The 11,307-nt window shown below is 33.9% G+C and overlaps 1 protein-coding gene across 1 annotated transcript; it reads right to left on the bottom strand.

The window, feature by feature from the left end:
- Window positions 1-10,319: 10,319 nt before the first annotated feature.
- LOC120213555 (norbelladine synthase-like) lies at window positions 10,320-10,932 on the bottom strand. The gene is made up of 2 exons (XM_039211662.1): window positions 10,728-10,932; window positions 10,320-10,653 (listed from the first exon to the last, which is right to left on the bottom strand). The coding sequence occupies exons 1-2, from the start codon at window positions 10,915-10,917 to the stop codon at window positions 10,361-10,363; spliced, it is 483 nt and encodes a 160-aa protein (XP_039067593.1). The 5' UTR covers window positions 10,918-10,932; the 3' UTR covers window positions 10,320-10,360.
- Window positions 10,933-11,307: the final 375 nt, after the last annotated feature.

The following is an 11,307-nucleotide window of genomic DNA, read 5'->3' as shown; positions in this document are numbered from 1 at the left end:
CATAGCAAGAACAAAAAGAGTGGGAGAGAGAGGATCACCCTGCCTTAAACCTCTAGCTCCCTTGAAATAACCAATAAGAGAGCCATTAAAAGAGATGGAATACCTAGCTTGAGTGAAACAAGTCTCAATCCAAGCTATAAATCTAGGAGGTAGTTGGAGGGCTTTGAGAATAGAGGATATAAAATCCCAATGAAGGGAGTCGAAAGCCTTATGAAGGTCAATCTTCATGGAGCATCTAAGAGAAATAGATTTCCTTCCATAACCTTTAACCAATTCTTGAGCGAGAAGGGTATTGTCAACAATGCTCCTACCTTTGATGAAAGCAGTCTGGTTTAAAGAGATAATATCAGGGAGAAATTCAGACAATCTTTTAACTAAAATTTTATTAATGGCTTTGTAAAAAACTGAGCAGCGCGAGATAGGTCTGAAATCTTTAACAACTCGAGGATTTTGAACTTTGGGAACAATAGCAATGACAGCGGAATTAAGTCCAGAGTTCATGTAGTTGTTATGGAAAAAATACTTAACTACAGCCAAGACGTCTTCTCCCACAATAGACCAAGCCCTTTTGAAGAAATAGGGAGAATAACCATCAGGTCCAGGGGCTTTATCATTCCCTTGACTGAAAAAGGCGTCTTGAATTTCTTTATTAGTAATATCCTTAACCAGAGCAGAAGCATCTTTAGAAGGAAGAGAATAATTCAACAGCTCTTTAAGGGAAGAAGGATCAGTATTTTTAACTCTGTTGTCAACTGATCCAAGCAAATTGGAGAAAGAGGAAGTAAATTCCTTAGCCATATCGTCGAAAGATTCCAAACGATTGCCATTTTCATCAATCAGAACACGAATGATGTTTTTCTTGTTCTTAAAAGCAAGAATAGAATGAAATAATTTAGTGTTCTTATCACCATTTTTAATCCACTGAATTTTTACCTTTTGTTTAAAAAACAAATTCTTAGCTTCTTCAAGAATCTTCAGCTCATCTTGAATAATAATCTCCTTTTCGATTCCATCTTCACCTTTTAAGGTACGGAGTTGTTGCAATTCCAGCTCAGTTCTTTTAACTTTCACTTGAGTAGGGAGATTTTTGAAATTTTCATTGTTAAACTCTTTAAGGGCAGTTTTGAGTCTTTTAAGCTTAGAAAAGAGGACAGATATAGGATTACCATAAGCATTATGGAGCCAAGAGTTCCTCACAACATTCAAGAAGCTAGGGTGAGTAGACCAGAAATTAAAAAATTTGAAAGGTTTAGGTCTATTAAAAGGAGATTTTTTGACAAGGTTAACAATAGCCATACAGTGATCAGATAAACCAGGAGCAAGGAATTCCACAAAAGAGAGAGGAAAAGAAGTAGCCCAGTAGGAATTAATAAGAACCCTATCAAGCTTCCTAATTATAAGATATTGCTTTGTTGAATTTACTGTGTTAGAGTTTCACTGGAATTCAAAATGACACAAAATAATTAATATATAAATATTGAGAAAGTAGGAAACACATCTTGGTTAAAAGTAGGAAACCCATCTTGGTTAAAACTAAAAAACTTTATTAAAGTAGATTTCTATTTTATTTAATTTTCATTTGTAATCAAGTATATATCTCTATAAATAGATTCTAAAGGTCAAAGTTAGAATTAAGGAGTTTGTTTTTGCAGAGGTAAAAGGTCTGTAGTCTGCGGACCACATCTGTAGGCATCTGCAGCAGAAGAGGTGGACCAAAAGTCTGCAGTCTGCAAGAAGAAGACTGTTTGTTTTTTAACGTCTGTAGACTGCTAAAATGAACTGAAATATAAATAAACTGATTTTTTAAACTTAAAAGAGTTTTGCAATACTGAGATTTAAATAATTTTAGTTTTACAATACTGAAATTTAAATAATCCATACAACTACAATAATAAATTATTTAAAATAAATCAATCCATATTTTAAAATAAATCAATCCATACAAATAAATTATTTAAAATAAATCAATACATACTAATAAATTATTTAAAATAAATCAATCCATATTTTAAAATAAATCAATCCATACTATTAAATTATTTAAAATAAATCAATCCATACAACTACAATAATAAATCAATCCATATTTTAAAATAAATCAATCCATACTAATAAATTATTTAAAATAAATCAATCAATAGTTTAAAATAATTCAATCCATACTGATAAATTATTTAAAATAAATCAATCCATACTAATAAATTATTTAAAATAAATCAATCCATACAACTAGAATAATAAATCAATCCATATTTTAAAATAAATCAATCCATACTAATAAATTATTTAAAATAAATAAATCCATATTTTAAAATAAATCAATCCATACTAATAAATTATTTAAAATAAATCAATCCATATTTTAAAATAAATCAATTCATACTAATAAATTATTTAAAATAAATATTTTTAAAATAAATCAATCCATATTTTAAAATAAATTATTTTATAATAAATTATTTTAAAATAAATTATTTTATAATAAATTATTTTAAAATAAATTATTTTAAAATAAATAACCTTATTAAATTATTTAAAATTATTTTAATAAATAACTATATTTTATAATTGTTCTTGAAGAGGTTTGAAGACCTTTGAAAACATAAAACCAAGTCTGCACCAAGAAGAGCTCGCGCAGACGTTTGAAGAGCTTCTGTCTTCTAAAAAACAAACAGTCTGCGAAGCCTAATGTCTGTGTGACGCAGACATAAGTGGTTTGAAGAGCTTGCACAGTGAAAACAAACACCACCTAAGTTTTTTTTACCAAAATCCTCTTGTATTTTCTTCCATCATATTAGTAAAATTCTTCTTCTCTGCCCGTGGTTTTTCCACGTAAATCCTGGTGTTCTTTATTTTTCTTTTCGACCGTGTTTATTTGTTTGTTGATAATCATCGTTCTGATATTATCACTAATCGGTATCAGAGCTTCGGGTTCAATATTATGACAACAATGAAGTATGATATTTCGCTGTTAGATCAAAACACTAAGTTCTCGCTATGATTGGTGAAGATTCGGGATGTTCTTGCACAGTTAGATCTCGACAATGCAATAGAAATATTTGATGAGAAGTCGGTAACATAATGAACGAATGAGAAAAAGCGTAAGGATTGTAAAGCTCTTTTTCAGGTTCGTTTACACTTATCAAATCGAATTTTATACGATGTGTTGAAAGAAAAAACAATTACATCTTTGTGGGCGAAATTGGAGCAACTTTGCATACATAAATCATTGACCAACAAGTTGCACCTAAAGCAACTTCTTTATTCACTCAAGTTTGCGGAAGGTTCGTCTCTTGAAGAGCACCTGACCCCATTCAAGGAAACTATCTCTCATCAAGAGACTTTAGAAGTGAAGTATGATCAAGAAGACTTATGATTGATCTTCCTATGTTCGCTGCCTCCTTCCTCATCGTCTTTCAGAGATACAATCTTGTATAGTCACGAAACACTCACTCTTGAAGAAGTTTACAATGGCTTGCACTCGTTTGACAAGATGAAATATCTTATATCTAATTCTGAGCCCTAGGCAGATGGTCTCGTGATACATGAATGACTAGCTTAGACAGTGGAATAAAAGGCAAGTGTTTTTCTGATAATATTGGAAGGGGTAGATCAAAATCTTCAAACCAAGGTAAAACTTGTCATTATTGTAAAAAGAAAGGTCATGTTAAATCGGAGTGTTACAAGTTGCAAAATAAAATCAAAAGAGAAGCTGAAGAGCATAACTTTGGGAAATCTGGTGAGCTCGGTAAAGTAGAGGAGTACGATGATGGAGAACTCCTTGTTGCAAATGACGATAACTTAATAACAAGTGACGAATGGATACTTGACTTTGGTAGTAGTTTTCATATGAGTCCTAATCATGACTAGTTTGCAACGTATGAAGATGTACCTACAAGTGATATATTTTTGGGAAATAATGTCCCTTGTAAAGTCGCAGGTATTTGCACAATAAGGATTAAGATGTTCGATGGGATTGTTCGAACACTTGGTAATGTGAGACATGTTCCAGATTTGAGTAGAAATCTAACTTCTTTAGATACTCTAGATTCAAAAGGGTACAAATTCTTCAGTGAATATGGAGCTATGAAAATTTGCAAGGAATCACTTGTAGTGGTGAAAGGACAGAGAAATACTGCCAAGTTTTATGTTCTATAGGGTCCAACAAATTTAGATAATGCAGTAGGTGTTTCATCCAGCATATCAAATAACGTTGTTGAAAAAATAACCGTAGTCAGAATGGTTATGTGAAGCATAAAATAATTACATTTCGTGAACATAATGAATTTGAAGACAGAAAATCATTGATGATCGGGATCGTGCTGTAACACCCCAATTTAGGGGCTAAATTTTAAAAGTTATAAAGTATTGAATTTAAGTGATATTTTGGAAGAAATTGACGATTAAAATGTAAAATCGTAAAGTTGGCATATCATTTTAGGAAGTGTAGGAATTTGGGGACCAAACTCATAATTTTCCCATTTTTTCTTTAGGTGAGAATTATAAACCCCTCCCCCGTCTATTTTCCCAGAATATTTCCGATTTCTTCTCCCCCCAGTCAACTACTTTGAGATCCGATTTCTCCACTGTCCAGCCACCGTTCGTCGATCCAAAACCACCATCGTGTTCATTGTCGACCGATGAACAAAACCCCTAAAACCTCTCGTAGTAAATCGGCGTCTTTCGTCATAAATCTCAAACAAAAGTATCGTTGGTTTTAACTCGATCGTTATTGATTTTCCGTCGATTTAGGTCGATCCGACCACCCGTTTTCGACACATCCCGCACCATCGTGTTCCTTGCATCATTCTGAGTCCGCCGGTGTCCTTATTGTCTCCATCGTCACCAATACGTGAAGGGGTGATGAAGTTAAAGTTTCTAATGTTTTGGAATCGAGTTCTCCACCGTTCAAAATTATGAACCGAGCTTGGTAAGTGTCTCAAAATCCCTTAAAATATTTTTAGGAATTTTTGTGGATTTTTTTGACGCCCTACGTCGCCGCACGCGCCACTCTAAGAGTGGGAAAAGTCTGAATTGCTTGAAATGGGCTGACCCGCTGATCGACCCGACCCGCCTGCCCGACTGAGTCAACCGGCACTGAGTTAACTTGGTTGAGTGAACTCATTGGGTCAACTCATTAACTTTGACCGAGTCAACCCGTTGACCGTTGACTGTTCACTTTTACCAAGTTAACCCACAACACCTTGACTGTTGACTTTGACCAAAAGTCAAAATTTTTGAAAAGTCATATTTTATGGTTTTTAATGTCATGAGTTCGATTCCGAAGTCTGTTTTGCCAAATTCAAACTTGATAAGCTATTTTTCAATTATTTACCAACCAATTCGATCCATTTTTCACAATTAAGCTCCGTTTCTGATGAAATTTCTATTGTTATGTATCTGAGAAATTATTGGATGTTGATTTCAAGATTGAGGGTGTTCGAATGGAGTTTAAATGGTCGATCAGTATGGAACAGAAATTGAGGTAATACATTACTACCTCTTCATGCTTTATTGAACATGTTGATATTGGTAAATGCATGAATAAGATAATGGTTGGTCTCATTTGTGTAGTTAATTAATTTCTATACTCGATCTGAATACAGTAAAAATTCGGTAATTGAATATGGCTCGTATGACTAATATAAGAAATTAAGGGACAATTAGAATTAAATTACAAGTTCTGTGATTAAGTGATAAAAAAATCAGCCCTTGGATCTGTAAATTATAATTTATCTGATTAAAAGGTACCTGGATGAGAAATTATGAGATTACTTTGGTTAGGTAAAATTAAAAAATACCCTTATGTTGTAAAAAAAACAAGAATTATCCCTGGAAGTTGGATAATATTTTTGAAAAGACATATTGATCCGATGGAACTACTGATGCAAATAGAAAATGCTAGTTTTGCTTAGAAAATCTGGATAACTGAATTCTAAACCCAAGATGGCTTGTACAAGATACTAGAAGTTTGATAAGGAATAATTTCAAGTTCAGAGATTATCCGGAAAAGCAATTAATCCTAGAATGTCTAAATTATAATTATCCTTATTAAGAGTTTTAATATCGAAATTTCATGGTTAAGAAATTATGAAATTACCCTTGAAAGGAAAAAATATCCTGAATTGACCCTGAATGAAAAAGTACCCAAGAAGTCATGCCTAAATCGATGAATTACTAATTTTATCGTTAAGTTCACACGTTTATACATAAAATTCCTGATAATTCGTATATCTCTGAGTTATGAGTAAATACCTGAAGAATAATTTATTGAGGGTGCTCTTTTATTAGAATTGTTTGAAAAGACTGAAATAGATGATAAGTTTGAATTAAATAAAAAGATGGATGGAAGGAAAGGATTGAAATACCCTGGATTTATAAAATGACCAAAATACCCCTAAAATGGAAATGACCCAAGAATATCACCAAGCCAGGAATGAATGGATATCCTCATGCTTTGAAATGACATGAATAACATTGAGCACCAAAATAACCAAAATACCCTTATGGCCTAGAATAAGCAAATATTTTAGATTAATTAAGGAATCCAAATAAACATGGGTGTAATACTACCCTTAAAAGTTATAGAACATAACTTAAGTGAGTCGACAGGGCCGTGGCTGGGGGGGCGCAAACTGCGCGACCGCGCAGGGCCCCCCAAAAAAAATATAGTGGCATTTTACCAATAAACGCCACTATAGATGGAATTATTGCGACGTTTTTTCAAAAAAATGCCACTATTATTGCGGCTTTATTGATAAAACGCCATTATAGATGGATTTATTATGGCGTTTGTCAAGAAAACGTCACTATTATTGCCCCGAAATCGAATATATCTAGAAAATAGGGGCCCCTTTATACGAATTTGTACAGGGCCCCCGAAAACCCTGCCACGGCTCTGTGATTCGATCAACTCTAATGATATGTCAGTACTTGAATGGCATAGATATCACTTGAATGCGTGTTCGTCTTCTCAAGTTTGGATCGATGATAATTCTGGAAGTACTCACCTCAACTCTAGATCGCATTTAGTAATAAGAAGTGGATATTTGTTAGACAAATCAACCACGAATACCAAATTGAACTGAATGAAAGTACAATATGTATTCGAAATTCAGAAGCATCTGAATTACTCGGGAAGACTATAAAGTAACTGGGATAGACTTGACTACTAAATGAATTAAGTAACCTTAATGACTGAGAGTTTAGTAAGTGATTGGATGAGTCTGGGAACACAAATGAACTTGCATGATGTACTGTCCCTATGGGTTTTTAACCAAGAATTAATTATGTCGGTAATTCCTGATGTTGTTGCAATGTGGAAATGAAATAAAGACCATTGGAATATCTGTTCATTTCCTTAAGATCTATTCAACGATGATTCTGAAGATGATCTATGGATAATAATTCTTGGTATTAAAGAGTGAATACCATGGAAGGGTAATGGATTGATCAATCGACAGGCATCAATTCTGGGAGTTGTTCAACTTGAGTTATTTTGATAATCGGATGGATCGACATAGATTGTAAATGTCCTGAATCTTCGTTTCTCCTTTATCAGCTCAAATCAGTCATGTCATAACTGAACACGCAAGTAACTCAGATGCAAAGGATTCTAGATACCACATTTGGTTCAATTGGATTGAAATCTTGTTAATTCAAGGTATACTCCTAAATACCCATGATTGTTTGGGTAATGGAATCACTCTCAGTAAATCTGAATCTAGAATTATTCTGTATAAAGGTTCCTGAACACTTCCCTGATGTGCATGAATCAAAGTGAGATTCTAAACTATCAACCTTAAATGTCTGATTAGATTGGTTAGTAATTGATTCTCTTCAATATGACCTCGTTCCTAGAATCCGATTAAATTGCACAAGTTTCATGTTAGTCATACTGATAACTACAAAATGCCTCTGAAAAATACTTGGATCCTCTAGTGTGTTCCATATGTACGACATGACAGTTTTATATGTTTTTAAATGAGTTTTAATGAAAGTATTGATTTAATGGTTTATGAACCATGGCAACATGGTATGTGATCTCCGATTATGGTTTTCATTGAAAAATATGAATTTTGCCTGATTTATGGAATCATGGAAACTATTGGTTTATGAACCATGGTTTTATGTTTCACTGGTTATACTTGAACTGTTTTATTAGGATATTATATGGGTAGACTGGAGGTACAGCTCTGATCAAGATGGTAATTTCTTACAGACCTAAGGTGATCCTAGGGTAGGTTCTCAAGCCCCAAGGCATTCCCCTTAGGTTAATCATGGAACTAATTATGGTCTACAGCTGGAAATCAATTATACGGTTTATTTCATTATCACAGTTATGACAAATTACTAGATCACGATCCAGATATTACGATTTACGACTGAAATTGATTTCTACTGAATTTTTATATGGGTAGGATTCTGAAGTATGGAGGCATAGCCCTGATCCAGCTAGTAAGTCCTTACGGACCTAAGGATACCCTTGGGTAGGCTCATAGGCCCCAAGGCATATCCTTAGGTTGGCTTCCTTTGTTGTGTTCTTATGGTAAGCCCTACGGACCAAAGGATACCCTTGGGTAGGCCTATAGGTCCCAAGGCATATCCTTAGGTTGGCTCCTCTTTTGCTGTGTGCTGAGGGTAAGCCCTACGGACGCAGTTCTGAGGAACTGCATAATGGAGTTTGGTTGGAGGGTTCCACTATGATTTTAAAAGATTTATATATTTTCACTGGTTTTGATTGGAACACACAAGACATCCTATTCGACTTCTGAAAACGTGATACTATGAATGTCTCCTATGAACTTAGATCTTCATGGCTTCTACTCAATGAACTACCAATGGAAACCCATATTATCCCAAAAATCGATATACGTCTGATTCAATAAGGAAATTATATGGCTTTTCATTTACCTGCATATCATTTAGCATCAACTGATAGTATTGTATTACTGAAATTCCCAAAGCTCTCTCTATAACTCACCTTTTCAGGATAAAATAATCGTACATATATATCTATCTACATCAGTAAGGGAGTTCTTCCTGCGTTGCTTACAGAGTATGGTATATGTGATTAGGGGGTATGTAGGTTGTATTTTGTTTTATATACGAGTATGAAAATCTATTTTATTTCTGAATACTGGTAAAGTTTACTTTTTTATTTATAAATGATTTTATGAGTTTACATGTTTTAATAAAAGTTTTAAAATTTCCGCTATTTTTACGATGGGTCGCTCAGGTGGCCCTAATGTGACACCACGGATCGGATCAGGTTGAAAGGTAGAGAAATACTGCCAAGTTTTATGTTCTACAGGGTCCAACAATTTTAGATAATGTAGTTGGTGTTTCATCCATTATGTCAAATAATGTTGTTGAAAAAATAACCGTGGTCAGAATGATTATGTGAAGCAAAAAATAATTTCATTTCGTGAACATAATGAATTTGAAGATAGAACTATCATTGATGATCGGGATCGTGCTTTGCACGATATTGCTCTTGGTGAAACATTTCTGAGTAGAGTTGGTACTTATGATAAACATGTCGATGTGAAGACTAAATCCAATCCTAGAAAAAAGCTTGGATTCGGTCGGTGTCCATTACTGAAGATTACCCCTTTGAGGGGTGTTGTGGAAGAGGTGGAGAACTTGTTCGTTGAAGTGAAGAATTATTTTTGTTGAGTTTGGGTGTCACAACGAATTTGAGTTTTTTTTGTCTCGAAACCTTTGCACTTTCAGAATTTGTGTCAAGGTGGAGATTTGTTAAAGTTTGACTCGCATTGAAAGTGACACAAATTAATTAATATATAAATATTGAGAAAGTAGGAAACCCAATTTGGTTAAAAGTAGAAAACTTTATTAAAGTAGATTTTTACTTTATTTAGTTTTCCTTTGTAATCAAGTATGTATCCCAATAAATAGACACTAAGGGTCAAGGTTAGAAATTAAGTTCTATTCTTTCACCAAAGTACTGTTGTATTTTCTTCTTTCATAGTTTTAAAATTCTTCTCATTTCCCTGAGATCTTTCCCTTTTGGATTTTCCACGTAAATCCTGATGTTCTTTGTTTTTGCATTTTGATTGTGTTATTTGTTTGCCGATAATTATCGTTATGATATTATAACATACTGGTTTTGATAATGTTGAATGACTTATATTTTTTTATAGGATATTCTATGTAGGCCAAAGTATGTGCCAATTATTTGTATCCATTATGACTACCGATCAACAATTGAGAAAAGTCAGAGTAGCATATATATAACGGTAAATCGAGACATATTCTTCGTAGACATAATACTAATAAAGGCATAAAAAGTGACAAGTAGAACTGAAATTATCCCATTTAACCACAAGGCCTTGCAAGCCTACCGAGTGGATTTGCGTTCACTGAGATGTTTGCCGACTATTTCCGCTATTGTCTCCAGTGGTTTAACGCTGACATGGGAAACAACATCCTCAAGCTTGTCATCTCCTTCATATTCTATAGATGACCTGACTATACATGATTCAGAATCTTTCTCAATGATCTTAATCTGAATCCGAACCATATCAAATCCGAGCGCTTTGTATCCCCCTTCAATAATTTCCGTTTCTTTAACTCGATTTTCATCATCAATCTTCGTGAATTTTTCCTTCATATAAACACTTTCAGCGCTTCCTACAATCAAATATATCAATGTTCCAATTCAAACGTCAGCTATACACATATATATAGTTACCTATAGCAAGTACCTGGTGCAGGTGGAAATGTGAGTTTGGCAATGGTTCCAACGCCTCCATCGCCTTCTAAGATTTCCACCCTTCCGAGAACGTCCGGTGCTATTTTACCGAAAAGCCTTCCAAGCTCGGAAGCACGATATACGTCCCATAATATAGTGGCCGGAACACCGACCAGAGTATCCGCTGAGATTTGGCCGTGCATACTTTTTCTTTTACTTATAAATAACTTGGTTTTGATGCTTTCATATATAGCCTTGTTTTAATACCTTTTCTCAGCCTTCGCCGAATGACGTCGAGCCCTCAGTTTGGAAGTTAGTATATGGGAATACCAACCATATTTGTAAGTAAAAGATACTTTTTATCCCTTTTTTTTTTTGCCGCAAATGCCGGACAGGACGGACCAACTTGTATAAATCATTTTCCAACCACAGTAAATTGTGATTATATTATAAGTTATCATTTGAATGTGTTAATCAAATTTGTCGTGTCGTTTTAAGAGATATTGTTTTATTCACCACTTGTATTAGTTATTTGAGTTGATATTCAACGATCCTCCATTTTCTCATATAAAAAATTAGAGTAAATTGTATAT

This window comes from Hibiscus syriacus, unplaced genomic scaffold (genome assembly GCF_006381635.1).
Source record: "Hibiscus syriacus cultivar Baekdansim isolate YM2019G1 unplaced genomic scaffold, ASM638163v2 tig00110030_pilon, whole genome shotgun sequence".
Classification (NCBI taxonomy): Eukaryota; Viridiplantae; Streptophyta; class Magnoliopsida; order Malvales; family Malvaceae; genus Hibiscus; species Hibiscus syriacus.
This window is presented reverse-complemented; position numbering and strand designations above follow the sequence as displayed.